General features: G+C 41.2%; 1 protein-coding gene across 4 annotated transcripts in view; it reads left to right on the top strand.

The window, feature by feature from the left end:
* Positions 1-20,133, top strand: part of PDE3A (phosphodiesterase 3A) — a 228,253-nt gene that overhangs the window by 171,328 nt on the left and 36,792 nt on the right. For all 4 annotated transcript variants that reach the window (XM_032746376.3, XM_032746375.3, XM_072923770.1 and 1 more), the window contains 2 exons: positions 15,344-15,604; positions 17,873-18,027. In XM_032746376.3, the coding sequence (XP_032602267.3) occupies positions 15,344-15,604; positions 17,873-18,027 (416 nt within the window). The remainder of the gene's footprint in view (positions 1-15,343; positions 15,605-17,872; positions 18,028-20,133) is intronic.

The following is a 20,133-nucleotide window of genomic DNA, read 5'->3' as shown; positions in this document are numbered from 1 at the left end:
TTCTCTCTTGCCATCATGAAACGTTGGTGTGAGGTTTTATTTAAACTAGCACAGAATTTCTTTCAGTGTGTTCCGGATCAGCGTGCAAGAAGTGTAGCCAGAGCAGCCAGATGAGTGGTGTGTCTTCCACACCCTGCTGTGCTGGAAGTTTTGTGTGTCTCCCTGTAGCGTATGCTGAGAAATTCATTCCTCACCTTCAGCACCTGACAGTGGCAGGGCAGAGGGAGAGAGGAGGATGCAGTGCACCTTGTGTGATGCTTGGCAGCATTCTCTGAACCCTGGCTACCAGGGCTGCTCAACAGGGTAAAACAGAGGCAAGGGGGTGAATTTTGCTGCACTGCTGGCGCAGAATTCCTGGCTCTGGGCTGAGGTTTTCAGTAGCACCAGCCTGAAGCGCACACGCCATGGAACTCTGCATTCCACCCCCTCCCGCCCAAGGCTTTTGCTTTTTTGAGGGAGGTGGTGGTTGTTTTTCTGTGCTTGCTGACGTCAACAAAATTGCCAGATGGCATTTCAATGCTTTGCAAAGAGACAGGAGCCTTTTATTACCGGGGTCACGTGGATCCCATTCATTTACATCCCCAGAAGTGGTCTAAAGCTTTTGCTCACTCTATAGGCAAAGAGTGCTCTGCACCTTCCAGGGACCCAGAGAGCCTTTTCTGTGGGATATTGTTGCCTTGGGAATCCTTTAAGGGATGCGGAGATGAAGGCTTCACTTCATGTTCATTTGGCTAATGTGGAAATACCGAAAGTCTCTAGACGGTTGTGCTTTGCAAGAGGTTTTGTGGGTTTCTTTTTAAACAACAAGGGAATACTTTTGTGAATCTAAGGCAATAAACAGACTTACAGTTTAGCTCTGTAAGAGGGTTACTTACACTCTCTCAGGACCAGGTGACTCAGTAGCTTGTGGAACAAACATGCAAGTCCAACAGTGTGATAAACACCAGCAGAGAAGAGGAGCTGTCAGGGTTTAGATTTTGAAGGTTTCAGGCTCTGTCACTAGAGCTGGGCTGTGATCGATGCATTGAAATGGAACAGAGTCCCTTTATACCCCTAAACAGATGACTGGCAGCTCAGTACCAGATGCACAAGATTAAACCAATTTACTTTGCTGTGCTTGAGCCATCTCCACAGCAGCTGGGCAGGGGACACAGCAGACTTTGAAGGCCAGAACAATCTCTTACTGATGTAGTGACTCCAATATCAGCCCTTGTCTGGCAGCTAACCCAGAAGAGAGGGAGCTTTTGATTGAATTTTCAATGGACCTTGGAGAAGTGAACCTGGAGAAACCTGCAAGGCTCACAGGAGAACATGTGAATATTGGAGAAGGGAAAGCCACACTTAATTTTGGGTAGCATAAAGATTTCTGCTTCTTGCAGATTAATTGATCTTTGGAGTAGCTTCTCAGGTTAAATGTATTTCTGTCTGAGAAGGAAAGGTGGGAGCATCTTTTATTTTTTCTTGAAGCAAATGCCAACTACCTTTGTTGGAGCACACGGACACTGTGGTGATGCAGAAAGGTGGCTAAGTAATCTGGTTTTGACATCTACATCATAATTTGAAACTGAAACTCCCCTAAATTTATCTGAGATTACCATAGGCTCCAGAATGAGCAACTACCTGAGCTCACAAACCAGGTCTTAATTTATTATGCTTTTATTTTTTACCAGTTTCAGTTTTCAGATGTGCCCCTGTGGTGCCTCAGAGCACACTGCAGTGACAAAGGTGTGTAAATTCCCAAGGGCCATATGTCTGGGAAAAAAAAAATAATGGGCAGCATAACCCTATGATCTTTCTAAGTGTGAATATTTCATTCCTTAACAAAGTGCTGTTAAAAGGCACTTGGAAATGCAGCATCACAAACTCCCCTTTCCTGCTTGATAAGCCGTGTGTTCATATTGCTTACCCTTGTTTACCAAATTCCCAGCTGTATGACATGCACTAAGGTCTGGTGATTTATCATGCTAATCTGTGTATGTTAAGCATTGCTGCAATTCACATGGTGTTAAGTGGTCACAGAAGAACACACAAACAGAATTTTTGGACTCTTCAAATTTGGTGCCATTATATCCTTGACTAGGAAGTGGAGAAATAATGTTAAACTGGCTCAGAGCAGACTGGGTGATGTTGCAGAGTCTGAGGAGTAATAACCAACTTGACCCTGCTTTCATAACTCCATTCTTCATCTGGGGGAAGAAAATGCAGAGTTTCTTTAGGGCTGGCATCTCAGGGAAAGTCATTGCTCATGCTGTGCTCCCATACCTAATTTAATTTCACCGGGGAGCAGCGATCGGCGTTCACGTCGTGATTCACAGATCATGGAGCAGGAAACAGCCTGTCAACTTCTAGGGAGCTGGAAGGGGGGAGAGTTGCTCAGAGAAAAAACAAAAAATCTGTTTTGTGAGGGAATTCAGCTCATGAGCACAGCAGGCAGACTTCAGTTCTGCTGTTGACTCCTGGTGAAGTCAGAGGAGTCACTCTGCAAGATTAATTTGCCCCTCAGTTTTTCAATTTGTAAGGTCTTGAGTGCAGAGGAGTCCTGTGGTGGATTAAACACAAAGCAAACAAGCAAAAAAGAAATATCATTCTTTCTCATCAAGAACCAGAGGCTTTTGAGACTTCAATTTGAACATGCCTCTTCCATCCCAAATGAGCTGTTTTCCACAACCTGACATCAGCTTGTACCCAACTGAGGACAGGCAAATGTGAATACTTTGCATCTTATTGCAATTGGCATCAATAACTGAAGAAAGCATGTTTACATCAACATGCACATGGAAACATTGCTTTTTGTGTGCATGTGCCTTGATGTTTCTTAATTAGCATTTTAATGTGCTTTCATTTCTATCTTCCATTATTATTTGTATCTGGATATTCTCAACAGCTCTTTTTTGGGGAAAAAAAAAGTGCAGTAAACTTCAACCAAATTCAGAAAATACTTTCACAACTGCAGGTAGAGTTTAGCACCTCCAGCAGCTCTGATAACAGACAGAAACAGAACATGGGGAGAAGAGAGAGGCATGTATATGTTAACCTTACGTGTTGGAGTTATTTCTCTGAAAGAAATTCTGGTTTCTTAATACAGTTGTCAACCACTGCATGTATTGCTGGAGATTTTTGTGTTCCTAGAGAAACTTTTGTAATCTTTCTGCTATGGAATATTTTAGTATAAGAGTCAGTTCAAAATTTTATGAGGCTCCCTCCACCTCCCACAGATGCAGTAATTTCTTTCTTGTTTGTACAAGATTTGCAAGACTGTTGGAAAGAATGTGAACAGCGAGAGATTACTGGGCTAATATATAAAAAAAACATGGATTAAGATCTTTTTCCTCCCAAATCGATGATGGCATTTCATGGGCACAGCAGAGTTACAGTCCTGGTTTGAAGGAAGAGTAGTGCCATCTGGTGATCCCTGGGAAAGGCTTTTCTGCACCTAAAGCTGCGGGATCATAAAGAGTGTGTGGAAAGTTCTGCTCAGTTGTACCACAGCTGCTACTCAAACCCCTTCCTGAGGCACTGACTCACTGGGAGTGGTTACCTGGCATCAGGTGGCTTGGGTGGTGTGCTCATTTGTGGAAGTATTGGTGCTCTAGATTGGAATAGCTGTTCAAGCTAGGTCTTCTGTCACCTTGGTGCAGGGAGAAAAGCTTGTCCTGTGTCAAAGGTGGGTTCATAAATTGCTTATACAGGGCTAAATGAACCTCATTTTACAAGCAGAAATCGTTACTGTGTGTGGTTAGAAGCCTGCCCATGGACAAGGTTTGTTTAAAATAATTTATTTTGTGCGCTTGGTGGAACATCTTTTAGCTGGTTTGCATTTAGGCTGGTCATATATGCAAGCCCTTAGAGCAGGCCCTATATTTTATGTAGGGTCAGAACATGGTTTTATCTTGCTTGGCTGCTTTTAAAGTACACCCAAACCCACACAAATCAGATTTCAGAGTTGAGTGTGAAGTCCTGTTTGTAACTTGTCTGTTTGTTTGTAGGTGGCATGGGCTTATAGGTTTGTCTTTATACACAAAACATGAAACAGTCTTTAGAGACAGTCTTTGATTTGTGTTTTCTTTGGTTAAAAAAAATGGCCAACTAAATGTTCATTCATTTCCTTCCAATCAATTTCCCTTCCCTAATTTAAACGAAGCCATTAACATGTGTGTGAAGTATATTACTGTGTCTCTGTAAAGAATTAGATAATTATATAGTTAGTTATGACTTAAAGACATGTTTATACTATGCCAGGAAAATGCCATCCTAATTGAAGGCATCTTTCCTGAAAGGCAGAACAAAGTGGGTCCTCATCACGTTTCTTGTGCCACCTTGATTTTATTGACAGGAAACCAAATATGTTTCTTTGATCTGTCAGTGAAAAATAAAAGGGCATGTGGATAAAAGTGTTGTGCATAATTAATTTGGTTGGGTATTTCATTTTGCTATAGCATCATACAGAATGCTTCAGCTTTACTCTCCACAGTAGCTGTAACTTGCATTAAAAGAGGAAATGGAGACAAATAAATTTTTACTTTGATTAAGGGTAGTCTTCAGATTCCTGGAAAAATGCCAACTTGTTGCACAGTGAGCATTATTGATATGTATTTTCTGCTCTGTGTTAGCTAGGATTGACAGTAATTAAAAGAACAAATCATTTAAATGAAGTGATTCTTCTTTCTAGAGAAGGTTGTTTCCTAATGTTGTTGCCAAAAGTCTCTCAAATGCATTAGGAGAAGAAGGAGGCTGCACAGAGAGAATTGATCAGCAATTTACATCTTTATTTTTTTTACTCTAATGGGATAAATAGGATATCTGGGACCACTTGTAACACTCAGATGGAAGCAGTCAGGAAGATCCTAGAGAATTAGGAAGACACAATCCATATGCCTTATCAGCTGATGAGCCAGAGCACCGTATGGCAAACAACTTAGCATGTGGTCTGTTTCAATTTGTTAACAAATATGTTTACATAGAGCACCGTGATGAGAGATGCACGTGACTGCACGCCAAGGTCAGGGGGATGGAGTCAAGTGTTTTCTTGTGATTAAACTGATCTTTTATCTTTGTTGTACTGAGCTTAACCCCTCAAAGTTAAACTGACTTTGGGAGAGATCTTTTGCATCAATACCTGCCTTAGGTCACCAGTGTTAACAAACCTGAATATTGAAGTAATCTTGGAGTCTAATCCACTGTGGACCCCACTTAATTCAACTATGAGCCTCTGACCACAAGAGACACACTAAGCTTCTACAGAAGTCTAATGCAAAAAAACAATGCAAATATGGGCACAAGGCTGTTCTTCACAAAGAGAAGCCATAACCTTTTTGAAAAAAAAAAAAACACAACTGAGGAATTTTATTTCACCATTTTCAAACTAAAGATTTGAGAAGTTGATGCGATTTCTTTTTCCTATCTTTTTATAAAACTGTTCTAAAATTGCTGAAGCCAAGCCAAAATAAGCCCTTTCTGTCTCCAGAAATTCCAAAACCAATAATTTTTCTGTCAGGACAAAATACTTCTTGTGTTTGTCTAAAGTTGTCAGTGCACTCTGAATCCTTGAGCTGCCTGGTTTGAGCTGCTGTTTCTCGTTTGTGAGGACACCACACTGTTCTCTCTGTTAGAGAGCTCTGTGGCAGAATCATGTGTTTGTCAAATAGCCCAATACTGTGTGCACCAATTAACAGGGTCAGTTCTGAGCTAAATTGTCAAATCTCTGTATTGATGCATCTTCCAAAGTCTTTGATTTTAGATGGTAAAACAGATTTGTGTTGACACTTCTTTTCTATACCTCCTTATATAAAAATTCAATTAAGGCTATTAGTTTCAAATTTTTTTTTCAAAAATTCAAACTCCTTATAAAAGATCAGTTAAGGCTTTTAACCTGTCTGCCAGGACCTATGCAGTGTACCTACTCAGCAGTAGTAAGTGCTTCTATTGCACTTACTGGTGCATCATCACTGATTTATTGCTGCAGTGGATTCTGATGAACTGCTGAAGTTCAGCTTCACAAGGATATTTAACATTTTAAAAAGCCCCATGTGCAACCCACAGTTGTTGGGTTTTTTTTTCCCTTAATATCCACATCCAAGCAGAAAACATAACTCACTGTGGAGATAGAAATCATTGTCTAGTGTGGTTGCCAGCATAAGCACCAGTGTTTCATGATCTGTGTCTGTTTTCTGGTCTCTATGGTTCTGTTGCCTTTTGTAAATGAGAAGCTGGTGCTGTTATATTTAGATGTGAGTTTGAATCCAAGCTTTCCAAAAACACAGAAGTGTTTGGCCCTCATAAAATAGTGCAGACCCTGAGCCAGAAAGTCAGAGTTCAGCATGGTGAGATATTAATGATGCAGAAGTACAGATTGGGTCTATCTCTAATTAGAATTGAGAAACAGCCAGTGTCTCATAATTAGGAATATTACATGCATTTTACTTTTTTCTTTTTCTAAAGTGCAAGTCAAGCACTGCTCACAACGTAAAATACACAAGTTGAAAGTAAGACTTTTCTTAGATTAAAGCTGTGTACAAGACAAATCTGTCACCAGCTACATGGAAGAAATTAGAGATTGCTGAATTGACTTAGAAAATCCTAGAGCCTTTAGCATCCAGTGTGTGGATTAAAGGCCAGAACAGTAGTGCTGAAAATGGCTATCTGATGCAGGCATTGACCTGTGGTTATCAGCTGTGAACCTTGTATCTCAGCAGGCAATTTTTATTTTTTTTTCATTTGTGACAGCAGAGGCAAAATAAGCCCACAGTATAAACTAACCTTGTGTGTCTTTAAGTTGGTCCTTGCAGGTCGAGGATGAAGTAGGTTGAAAGCAGTCCTCAGGGCTTGCTGGTCTGTCAGTTTATATCTGTGGTGAGTGAAAAAATATTTTAATCTCACAGAAGGCATGTAGAGGATAGTGTTTTATATTTCTTGTATATGAATTACTGGTTCTCTCTGTTCTGATCTTCATTGAAGAGTCTGCCAATAAATAACACAGGAGAGGTGGGGGATTTTCACACCTAGTATATGCTTAAATGTGACTTTTGCAGGTCATGGTTTTGATGTTAGTAGCTTCTACTTCAGAGGAAATAATAGCTCTGCAGCAGCTCTGATGAAGGATTTGGGGGCTGCAAGTCCCTAGGGCTACAGCTGGGGTTTTTTTTTTAATGAGTCATAATATAAGAATCCAAAGCCAAGTGTTACAGAAAAATGATTAATTCTTTTCACAGAGGAGTTCATTAGTGACATAAAGTCATGAGAAAGGGGAGGAGGCATCTCTAACACTCAGTGGCTATTAACTGGTATTAGTGTGAGTGCTTAAAGTCAGGAGAACTGAAACAATGCAAACCACAAGGTCTGATGGAGAAGAAAAAAATGTTGAAATTGGACCAATTTATCTGCAGTGAGGCTCTCACTGGAGTTTGATGTGCAGAGGATTTATCCCTTTCAAAAAGTGCAGAATATTACTGCCTACCTTTGGCTTCAGGGAAAGCCTGTTCTTAAAAATGGACCACTAGATATCATTAGTGTTAATGGTCACTGGAGAATTTCACAGAATCCTTCTGCTCTGTTGCTGCAGCATATGGGAAACATGGCCCAAGATATACATCTGGCTCCTGCTAGCATTTCCAAATCCCTGTTGTAATTCCAGTAAGAACAGACTGAACATTAAAGGCTTTTTATCTACAGCTTCACTGATGATTACTTCCTAGTTTCTAATTTTTTCTTATTCTGGTTTTCAACACTCATTCTTAAAACTTTATGAGGTTTTCTTTTTTTTGTTTTAGTTTATTCTTGTATGACAACGCCTTTTTATTAATTGAAAATATATTTGACACCCTGTGTAGCAACTCTTCACCCCGCCCCCCAATATTTTGTCTTCATTTAGAGGCTGTGTTTATTTTCATTACGTTTTTAATATGTATGAAATTTGATTATGCTCTTCTTAATACTGTTCAATAGTTCTTAGTGAAGGGCTGAGATGGATGTGAATCTCTAGCTGGGTTTATTTTCATACATATTTCTGCAGTTTGCTGCTAATTGTGAGGTTGCTTCTCAAGTTGCATCCCAGAAGACTCTGAAGCACTTTGAAAGGGAGAAAATATGGCAGTGCATGGTTCCTTTGGCTTTGCTCTGGTGTAACTGAGACTGTCAAGTTGAAGATGTTGGGAGGGTTAGTTAGTACACAGAAGGCAGAGCGGTGATTATTGCTTTCAATGGATCTTTTTTTAACTCATGCTGTGTATTTGGCTGCTCTGTTTTAGTTCACTGTAGAATTAAAATAGCTTTCCATGCTAAGCAGGCATGCTGGAGCTGCAAACTCCAGTGGATAAGATCACCAGGTATTAATAGATGGTTTGTCCTCCCCTGTGTGTGCACCCAGCACCCCACTCCTGCTGGGTCCCAGCTTGTGTTGCTGCAGCTCAAGTTGAGGCTGAAGACAGTTGTCACTGTTTTCTTCATATGGACACAAACTATCAGCTTTAAGCTACCAATTTGTGACCATCTGATGTACAAATTGGAGAACAATAATGTAAGACAATAATTGAGGACAGCCTCTGAAGCACAGAATTGTCTTCTTCGGTCTGTGTTACTCAAAGCATATTTAAGTCCCATTTAAAATTTAATATTTGCCATCTGCTGTGCTTTAATTAAAAGCAATAATTTTTAAAGTTCCTAGTTTAGTTGGAGTGGCGTCTACTTTTTAAGTAATCAACCCTGTGACTGACTCTGTGATCTGCTCTACATCATCAAGTAGTTCTTCGGGCTGGAGAGTCGTGATGTTTTAATGTTTTTAGGCAGCCAAATGGCATGGAAAGTCCCTTGGAGCTGGGTGACTGTGTCCCCAGGGCTCTGCTGGGAACATCAAATACCAGAGTCAGAGTTTCCACGAGGTTTGCAAGCTGTGACCGGCGGCTCTAGGCCAGAAAACTCAGCCTGTGCTCTCGCCTCCTTCCAGGAGCTGCTTTCCCTGGATCCTCCTCGTGGCATGCCTTATGCAGGAGGTCATCCCAACTGCCTGAGTGTCTTCACTTGGACTGGGATTTCCCAAGGAGCCCGAGGCACAGCACATGTATGGCTGTGCAGCTTGTCCCTTGCCACGCTGTGCCAGCCAGCACACCCTCTGTCCTTCCCTATGCCTTCCAGGGCTTCCAGCTCTGCTCGACTGTGGCAGGAGGAAATGTGGAAAATTAAGTATCATTTTATGCCAGTACCAGTGGAGTTAGTTCATGTGAGGTCCTTTCTGTCAGATATAAATGGCAGGGATTTAATTGTGTTGCATTGGGTTGTGTCCAGTGCTTGCATCCACACGGGTTCAGACTTTCCTACTCTGTAGGTCTTGAATCTGGACAAATCCAGTCCTCCCACTCCTTGAGATTATTTCTGCATCTATCTTGTCATTGCTGCTTGGTTACTAGTGACCACCAGGATATTTTCCTTCAGGGTGTGTAACAAATGTGGAAAAGCCTGCTGGGTGACCTGAAAGCAGGAGCCCATAGCCTCCCTTGAAAGTCACGGATGGCACCAAAACTGCAAAAGAGCTCAAATGTATTCTCTGCTTCTTGAATGTGATCCTTTGCCCTTTGCAGTGGTGTGCACAGTGCATGAGGACACACGTGCAGTGTGTGGGGGTGAGCACACTTAGGGCAGTTCTGTGGTGGGTTTCTGACAACCCACAGGGGTCATGCAGGGCTAGCTTTGGTTTCATTTTTCCCAAGGACTTCACGACCAAATCTGGGCATATCAGGCCAGGGAAAGCAAAAGGCCTTACTGCACCTTCAGTGCCTGCTGCAGATTAAGTGGTATCAGTTTACAAAGAGATTTTAGGATGGATAAAAAACTCGGACAGTCTCCTTGTAAATGTCTGAGCAATTTTTCTCAAACACTGAAATAATTCACCCCAGACAAATACCTGGCAGTTTATGTTTCAGTCTGAGCTCCTTGGCTGACAAAGCTGTCACGAACTGAAAGATCCTGTAATGGAAGAAAGTTAGTCAGCTGTAACTATGAGCTTTGTGAGTGGTGTCACCTAAGGTGGAGATGCAGGATGTGGGGACTGCAGCTGCCTCCCCAGACAAAGCGTGCTACAGACAGTGATACATTCCACAGGTTTTATAAGAAGGGGGAAAGAACTATTTCCTTCTCAAACCAGTGCCTCTTTCATAAAGAATGGTGGTGTTATCATCCTGGTTTTCTAAGGAAAGTAGTCATGCTCCTCCTCTCTGGCAGTTTCAAACAAATGTGGCAGATGGGAGGAAGTTTCAGAGATTATTATCTTCCTGGCAATTTTATGTTAGCCCGTGGTGGGGATACAGGAGGAAGGTCTAAATCAGTGGTCTTGCTTGGTAGTGGTCGAAGACTGGTGGTTCAATATACTGCGAGATTACAAAGCCAGCCCTGCATGAGGCTGCTCAATCCATGCACACCCTGCCTGCTGCTGACTCTGTGCCCTCAGGGCTGATGCTGAGGAGAGGGGCCATTGCAATATGGGGAGGGGACAATAAGTGTGACTCTTTTGTGAGACCCATTTCATCAGATCCTGCGTTTGCAGAACCACTTTGAAACACTTCTCTGGCTGCGCTGTGGTCCTTGGACTCTGGCATCTCCCTGGCATTACAGACACACTTCATGTGGCAGGCATGACACTTTGTGCCCTGCAGATCAGAGTTCAGTGTAGTTGTTTTCAGGTAGCTCTGCTTTCCTGTGCTGGTGCCATCCAACATCTTGGAACCAGGATTAAAACTCCAATCCTTATGGCTCAAACAAGATTTAGAGTTTCCTTCATTGTAGGCTCATCTTTTGTGCCTCAGTGTCTGGTTTGTGGTTGTGTGGCTCTGGGTGCTTTAAAAACTCAACAGCAAAGCCAGGGGGGCTCCATAGATGCCTTGGGAAGGTTTTCTTTGATCAATGTGATGAGACAACAGGAAGATGCTATTTTCAGCCCTACCAAAGAGTGTGCCTTGCAGAGCCTGTGGCTGGTTGACCTCCAGAGAGCAGTGGGAATGCTGTGCTTCATTAAGCTGGAGAAAACATTCTCATAAACGTCTTCTTTGCTCACCAGAGAAGAGAAAATCTGAAATCTTGTGCTAGTACAAAATAAGAGAAAAATAAAAATAAAAATACTCTGGCTCTAGAGCTTTAAATAGAGAAAAGTGAAATGTGAAAGAATTGCATGCACACTTTTTTCCTTAGTCATTCAGTGGAAGGTGGAGTAGTTAAGTCTGTGGCGCCTTTAAAATGATTCATTATTTCCATAGAAGCCAATTCATGTTTATCCTTCAAATTGCTCTGTAGACATTAAAATAATGGAGAATTATGTTTGCCTTTAATTTTGTTTCCAGACAGCTTGGCCTGAACGTTTATGATGTGACTTGGAAACCATATCAAATTGTGATTTATAGTTACTCGTAATTGTGTGAAGATTGAAGATATGCTGGATGCCACTTTCCTTTGCTTTTTTTTCTCCTCAGCTCCCCCTTTCTTTTGCTTACAGTGTTCTTGAGTGTAACGTGGTGAAAGGCCAAAATCTCTGCCTTCATTTCTTTTCCTTGTACAAGCCACAGCAAATGAAGATTTTATTTCTCCCTAACACAAGGCTGTGTGAAATGAATTGTGGTTTGTATTTGATAATTGGTTTGGGGGTTTTTTTCCTTTGTGTAAGTTTTGACTGGTTTTGTGTTGTCATGATAATCACCCCCTTTGTAGGGTGATTTTTTAGTTAAGCTGGATGAGAATCATATGCAAAACATGAATGGGGAGGGGGAAGACTTTGCTTTGTGGTAAGGCATCTGTTAAGTGTATGGATGTCAAATCTGCTCCCCAGGTGAGCCAACACAAATAGTTCATCCCTAAATTTATCTATTGGGTCTTATGGCTCAAGGAATTTGTTATTCCTATTTTCCTAAATTCATTTTTCCTGCACAGTTTTATCTGCTTTTTCCTCCTACTGAGTAAAAAGCTATTCTTAGAGTTTTGTGCATAATATAATTTAACAGAAGAAAACAAAGGGGATTTTGTGGATTGGAATAGAAAAGCCCAGTGAAGGCTATGCAAATTTTGAGAACTTTTCGAGTCATGTTGCAGACTCCAAAACAAATTATTCAAACCTAAAAATTCTAAATTATTATTAAACTTTTCCAGAATACTGTTTTAGTATATGAATATAAGAGTGTTCCTTACAGTTGTTTCCTGCCCTGACAAAAATCATCAGTGTGATGCTGGGACATGCTGCTTTTGTGGTTTGGTCCTGCACATGCAGCAGTGTGTTTTAGGGCTTTTTTTTTTTTTGGTTGGTTGGTTGGTTTTTCTGTACATAAAAGGAAGCCTCAAAACATGCAGCAAGTGCATTTGGGCTCACTTAGGAATTCCAGATGGCACTGTGGCCTAACCAGCTGTTTTTCAGCATCATAAGGAATTATTTTTTCTTCTTATCTTAGTTAAAAATGAGCCTGTTTAGTTTTGCTTTTGCTCCCAGCCTGTTTGCTTTCTCATTCTCATGCCCCAGAGCATTTCAGTTTTAGTCACTGCATGACATTGCTGAAATCGGGGCTGGAATGAAGTCACAAAATGAACAGCAAGCCAGTCTTATCCAAAATTCATGGGAGGGAACTGCATTCACAATTATTGGCATAGATGAGCAAATGAACGCTGACCATTGTGAAATTAAATTCACCTTATCTTTGCTCCTCGTTGTTTTGTTTTGTTTTATCAAATTAGTTGCTTGTTAGTGTTTGCAAACGTTGTTCATGCCAGTATTCCCAAGTATCCGGCCTTGGAGCTTCAATGAGTAAAGTGGTTTGGAAAGAATCCAAATCAGTTCATGCAGAGGCTATGCACATTAAAGAACAACTTACAGAGGCTGAGTGTGGATTTTGTCTGCATTTTTACCCTAAAAGAAGACTCCGAATATATATCTGTATGCATGTGTGTCTGTGTGTATATATACAATACATATGCATATATGTGATTACATTAATCTCAAATTTTCAGCCATTTACTCTCTTGCTTTCACATCATCACAGTGATTTACACTAAATTCCAGGTCTCCTTGCTCTTTAGGGAAACACATTATCATCTACTTTCTGAATAATATTCTGCAAAGCATATGCAGTTCTCTACTGTTTTTTAGTAGAGACACTGAAAAGTAAAATATTTTTAAACGTTCCCATGCGTTGAATTTGTAATAATTTTTAGAAAATAGTAATTTAAATAGCTGTAATTTTACCTAGTCAGCCTAGTCTGATCATTCTCTAAATTGACCCTGATATAGATGAACCATTCCTACTTCTTGAGTCACATAACTCATCACAGCCTGGCATTTCATTGGGACAAATCTGCTGGGTCTCAGAGTCAAGGCAGGGGTCACCAACACAGGTGACAACACAGGGATCTGGGGGCCCTGTGGCAGAAATGCACCGTGGAGAAGGGCGCTCCCTCTCCCCACTTGGTGCTAATCATGGAGAACAATGCTGGCTGCTTTGCAAAATATCAGTGCTGCTGTACAGAACCTCTGCTTACAGCCCGCTGAGTCAGACTTGTTTACTTCATAGAAGTGTTAATCTCTGCCTCTGATTGGTGCTCAACTACTCCAGGCTCCAGGCTTAATAGAATTTCAAGATGTAGATGACACTGTTTTGCTGAAAATATGAGGCTTCTATCTCATTTTGAGTCATGTATTCTGCCTCGCTCCCCTTTGGTCCGTTTGCCATGGCTGAGGTTAAGATAGATAATTAATTACTCCCATCCCAAGCCTTGTCCTTTAATTTAAGAATTTTCTTTAGCATCTGCCAGAATCATTTGCGTGCACTCCGGAGATATGAAGCAATGAAGGAGCCATTAAGTTAAATTCAGGCATTAATTTTTTTCAGCAGGATGAAATAGCACTCCAGTAGATTAAGCAGTTTCTGGTTTATGGTATTTCATAGCATGGCAAAGAAATGTGGCAAGAGGCTTGTGAGAGGATGGTGAGTGAGGATACCTATCTTCTGGTCCTGCAACTTACTTCAGTCTTAGCAAGAAGCAGGACACGAAGAAGGGATCAGGGGAGTGAAGCATCTATTTGCCAAAGGGCCTGATGTCCACGTTATGCAACTGGGAAGACAGAAGGAAGAGGTTTAGCTATACTTGACTAATATATCACTTTCCTCAGAAATGCTTTTTTATTGCCTGTAAAGCTTTTTCTGAGAACGAAGCAGTGTCACGTTGTGTTACTCTGTTCTTTGTGTTTTGAGGTCCATGAATGCTGTCACTGATGAGTCATTCCTGGCTGGGGCTTTAATCACTCTCCTTCTCAGTCTGACCAATTCTCCATGCTCTTTGCTTGCCACTCCAAGTAACTTGTACATTCTTTTCACAGACATAACTTCCCCGTTTAACAAACTATGTATTTTAGCTTTTTCTAAGAACTACATGAAAGCAAATTAGTACAAAATCTGCTGCAATGGTCTCTCTGGGAAACTGCACGTACACCTGCTAAGCCCCAAACAGTAACAGCAGGACTGAGCTTACGTGTCAGAGACACAACAAAGGGAAAATGGTCACTCTTGGAGTGCCTTGAAACAGCAGTTCCATGCAGAATTTATGGTGGATTTCAGTGCACCCGTTAATGAGGCTGAAATGTCACTTCTGCACTGGAACTCCATATGCCTTCTGCCTTTTTTGGTGTTTTACTTCTGTGTGCATCCAAGTCTCGCTATTCTTTATTAGAGCTTCAAGATCCTCAGATCTTTGAAATTGTACTATTTAGCTGTCAATTCACAGACTTGAAAACTTTAAGGTTTAAAAAAATCCGCTTTTTACTCCATTTCAGTTTTGGCATAGCTGCCTAAAATGCAATTGCTTGGAGAAGAATGTTGTTGCTATCATACCAGAATACTATAATTTATTTGCATTGAGATATTTTACAAATCTCAGTATATGCTTGGGATTAATTTCACTCATCTAGGCCTAAGCACTGAACATTAGTTGTTCTAGATTAGTTGCTCTGTAGTTAGTACTCGGGCATCTCTGAGGAGAGTCTCCTCCCATCCCAAGCCATGTCTCCAAAAAATTGTTTGTGCAAATAGGCCCTGGCTATTGACCATGTCTCCACAGGGAGCCTGAACAATTTATTCAGAGGGGTTGAGTCAGCTGCAGATGGTGAAAGCTGTGAAATCAGATATGATGGAATTCCAAAGGCTTTGCAGACCGATGATTGATCTATTCAGCGTTGTTCTCTGTATTTAAATAATTATTTTGTGTTGTTATTTTTCCACCTGCAGCTGCTTTAGCAGAAGCTGTGAAGAGAGTTCACCACAGCTTGAGGCAGTGCTCAGCAGGTTGTTCACTTCTGTTGTCTCACCTGTGTCATTTCTCTCCTCTGTAGTCTTCTGGCACCAGCATCACGGTGGACATCGCTGTCATGGGAGAAGCACACGGGCTCATCACAGACCTCCTGGCCGATCCTTCGCTGCCCCCCAACGTCTGCACGTCGCTGAGAACAGTGAGCAACCTGCTCAACACACAGCTGACCTTCCAGGCCATCCACAAGCCAAGGGTGAATCCCTTGGTGTCCTTCAGCGAGAACTACACCTGCTCCGACTCGGAGGAGTGTCCGGAGAAAGGAGAGAAACTTGCAATTCCCAAGGTGAGCGCTGGAGCCTATCTCTTCCTTCCCTTAATCAGAAGGGTGAAACCTACAGAAGTCAATGAAAAAGTCTCTATTGATGGCCTTCAAGTGCTTTGGATCACGTCTAAACTGTTGTATACCCCACAAGCTAACTAACAAAAATATCACAATCATTAGGATGACAAATACTGTGAGCTCATGGAAGTTGTCTTGAGAAGAAAAAGGCAGAACCATAAATAGATATATATAATACTGCCTTGAAAAACGGCTTTATGAATCCTCAGGGATCAGGTAGGAAATAACCAGTGTTAACCACCCACACTTTGCAAGTGAACAGCTAGAAAGAGCACATCAGGTTGGAAGTAGTGTGAATTGTAGGTTTGTTGCTAATTAGCTGTCCTGCACAGCTTACATTTTTCATTTCTGAAACTAAACCAAAATTCTTTTGTACTGCAGCCTCCCTTGTAAAATTAAATATAGGCAGAGTACATTACATAGGCAAGTGCTTTTATGTTTTTTACAGTTTAAATGGCACAGCCAGTCACTCATTCCAGCATTTCCAGGCATCTGAATTGCAACGCTCGTGATTCTTTTATTATAGTTTAGTGTGATGATAATTGCCACCCTATTTGCCTGTTTAGCAGCTGTATGTACGAAATGGATGTTTACAGGTTTTTAAGCACATTTCCCAGTTTATTTTAGTGACCATATCCATAATGGCTGTACCCTAGGCTCTGAGGGGAAGAGTTAAGTGGAAGAGCACTGCTATCACATGAGCACACAGAGGGAACAGATACTAGTTTGCTGTTGCATAATACTCTTTGAGGAGGAGAGAAATGAAGGATGAAGAAATGAGTTAATGCTACGGATAACTAATTTGATTGAAGAATTAATTGATCTAAATGTATTATGGTTCAAAAAATAAATAGTTTGCATGTCTTTATTTAAAGTGTCTCAAAGCAGATTTAAGACCTTCACCTTAAGTATCTGACACTGAGCATTTCGTGTAAGGAGATAATGTGTTAACATATTTATCTGCAGCTCTGAGCTTCAGAACCACAGATGTCTTCCATCTCATATTTCAAAACCCTCTGGCAAAGTCCAAGCTCTCCATTGCAGATATATTTATTTTAATTCTTAACTATAAACACTTCACGAGAACTTCATAAGAGAAACAGCTTACAAAATTATAGGATCTGCAACAGCAAATCGGGCTCCAAAAAAGATCCTTTATTATCTTTGCCTTCAAAAATTTGAAAAAAACATGTGAATCCTGTTAATTGGAGAAATGGAAGAGTCAGGTGAAAGAAAAACACAGGGTGGTCAAGAAAAATCTGCTGTAAACAGTGATGCTTCCTCTAAGCTTTTTGAGACATCATATCCCAGAGCATGAAAGTTTTATTTCAGTGTGTAATCTTTGGGGGTTGAGTAGATATGGCAGGGAAAAAAGTTGGAGCTCCCCTGCCTTATTTTTCTTACAGCCTTTCTTGCCTTGAATCTCTGATTCTGAGGATTCATAACAGTTTAAATCGGAGTAGTTGAGGTTGAAAGTGCATCTGGAGATTGTCTAGTCCAGTCCTATCCCTCAGCTCATTGAGGTGAAAGTTTATTTAGGCTCAGCCTAGACCAGGTTGCTTGGGAGCATGTCCAGTTGGGTTTTGAGTATCTCCATGAATGTAGACTTCACAGCTTCTTCAGGCACCTTCTCTGTGTTCAGTCCTCCTCATAGTAAAAAAAAAAAAAAAAAAAATTTCCTACATTTTAGTTAAATTCCTTGTGCTTCAGTTCTTGCTCCACTGCCTCCTGTCCTGTCACTGGGTACCCCTAGAAAGGGCCTCCTCCTTTACACCTTCCCTTTAGCTTTTTGTGTACTTTTGTGATCTTTTGTGTAAGATCTACCCTGAGACTTCTCTTGTTCAGACTGAGCAATTTCAGCTCCCTCAGCCTGTCCTTTTATGACAGATGCTTCAGTCACCTTTTTGGCCTTGCTAACTTGTTGAAGTACCCTTGGCCACATCAGGTGTTGAACATCTGTGGCTATGGGGCTGTAGATATATATATATGTATATATATATACACACCTTCTTTTACACTTGAGATAGGAAGGATGGTCCAGACTCTCCAAGCATTTAAAGCATTGGCTGTGTTTGAAATGAATAATCCCTGGGAGAACCCAGATTTAAAGGTGTTGTCAGACAGAATGAAACAAATGGAAATGGTTTATTTTGTGCATGTGTAGAGGTTCTGTAAGCCTGTACAAACTGTAAGGAACTGGTTTCTCCACAGCGCTTACGGAGAAGTTTGCCTCCAGGACTGCTGAGACGAGTGTCCTCAACCTGGACCACAACCACATCAGCCACAGGATTGCCCACTCTGGAGCCAGCTCCAGTGAGAAGGGACCGCAGTGCCAGCATCAAACCTCACGAGTCTTCTTCATCCAGGTTACAAATGGCCTCCTCTCACTTTTATGTTTCTCTTCAGGCAGATTTCTTTGGTTCTGTGTTCAAAACGCATTCAAAAATGCTGGCTGTGAACTGTGTTAGAATTATTTCTTCATGTTTTTCTAAATTGATTTGCCAAAGAAGCAGCGTTTCCATTTCTTGTCAGATTATGCCAAAATTATTCATATTATTGGGTAGAAAAAGAAACTTTAAGAAATCTATTTATCCTAATGAATTGTAGAACTGCCAAATAAAATCAGAAGAAAGGCAAGATACCTGGTTAAAGTTTTCTTGATATGCAGGGATTGCCTATGTGGTTATTGCCTAGCCAAGATAAACTGCAGCAGTTAACCCAGCCGTTTTTAAAACACACCTAATGATGTGGTCCTGTCGTTAAACCAGTTCCTAAAGCACTTCTCCATCTCCTGTTCTTCTCAGGGTCTGATCCCTGAGCTGGAATCATGAAGCACATGGTCCTCCCATGAGATGGAGAGAGAGAGTTGTGTCTGCTCAGCTGCTTATGGCCAGCAGACAGCTTATTTGGGGGATTTGCAGAGGTTGTAATAAAAGTTGTAATAGCTCCACATCATGTAATTACAACAGGATTTCCTCCTTTCTGGTTTCATGGATACTTCTCTGTTCTAGTCAGAGCCTTCAAAGGAAGGTGGAGAGCAGCGAGTTGTCTTACAACCCTGTGAGAATAAAGTTCAGGTCCCCTCCCTACCTCAGCAAGGGCCATCATCTTGGAGCTGGTGGATGAAGAAAGGGTGTAGAGACATTGGGGAAAGGAGGATCAGAATGAAAGCACTGCATTCAAGAAGAGAATTCAGAGCTGTGACATCAGAAGAGTAATGTGCTTTTATAAAATTCAAAATTTGGTGCTGGTAGTGGGGAAAAAGGACCTTGGAAGGCCCAGCATCACCAGTGTTGGCTGTTGGATAGATTGGGGAAATGCTGTCCCAAAGAACAGGTTTTTTCCTAGGCTGACCTTTCTTCGGGTACCTAAATCTATCCCGTGGATGGGGCTGTCATACAGGGTGTGGAGGTGCTCAAGGCAGCCTGCAGAGAACCCTGAAAGTCTCATGCAAGAAAAATACATGGTTTGCCAAAGTTCCCTTTGTGAGAAGTCCCATCTGCCTCAGTAAAAGTAAATATAAGGAAGCTGTAACCAAATGCAGAGGTTTTCACTCACAGACCTGTGGTTCCTGGGGTGCATTTGATTTATGCTGTTGATCCCACTCTCACATAGTGTGTAAGTGTCCAAGATGGGAATCAGAGGGAGAGCAATTAAATATTATTGTTGGTCCTTTGCTGTGGTTGTTATATAATTCTGCATGAGGAGCCAGCTAAGCAGGCTATCAATTCTTCCTATGTTTAATGTCATAGCCAGTTGTGTAATTATAGCTCTGTCAAGCCTCCCAGCCTACTGTTTGCACTACTTCTTTCACAGTAGGAGAAGAAATGTGTATTCCAGAAAGGGGGAAAATGAATCCTATAAGTCTAGCTTTAAAAGTTTTGGCAGACCAAGAGAGATCTGCTTTCAAGGAGAAGAATTTTGAGCTGAAGAGAAAAAAACATATCTTGGTTATCTGCCACTTCCCCTGTACCAAATTCACTCCACTGGTCATAGAGAAAGAAACATTTCATAAGTTGAACAGTAGGAGAGAGGCTGACACAGGAATTGCCCTATAGCAGATTCTGTAGTTACAAAACATGTAACTTATTCCTCACAATGTGGGACATGACTTCTGGATTTCTGTAATCAGATATTTGCAAAAATCCCCCGTAACTGTCAGTTTGAAATTAGTAATTCTGTGCTCTTCCAACCCTATGTCACTTAACTGCGTAAACATTATACTGGAAAAATAATAGAACTTGCACATTCTTCCCCTCACCCACTTTTATATCGAGTGATTCTCCTGTAGGAACTGAAAGAATGTGGGTCAGAGATGTTTGGTTCAGTTATTGGGGTTATTTTACTCCACAGTGGGCCAGTGCGTTATATTCCTCATGACAATTAAAAAACAAAACAAAACCATTAAAAAAAAAAAAACAAAAAACATCTGTATTCTTTCTTGGCCTCACTTCATCACAGATTTTAAGAAT

Source organism: Taeniopygia guttata, chromosome 1A (assembly GCF_048771995.1).
Source record: "Taeniopygia guttata chromosome 1A, bTaeGut7.mat, whole genome shotgun sequence".
Classification (NCBI taxonomy): domain Eukaryota; kingdom Metazoa; phylum Chordata; class Aves; order Passeriformes; family Estrildidae; genus Taeniopygia; species Taeniopygia guttata.
This window is presented reverse-complemented; position numbering and strand designations above follow the sequence as displayed.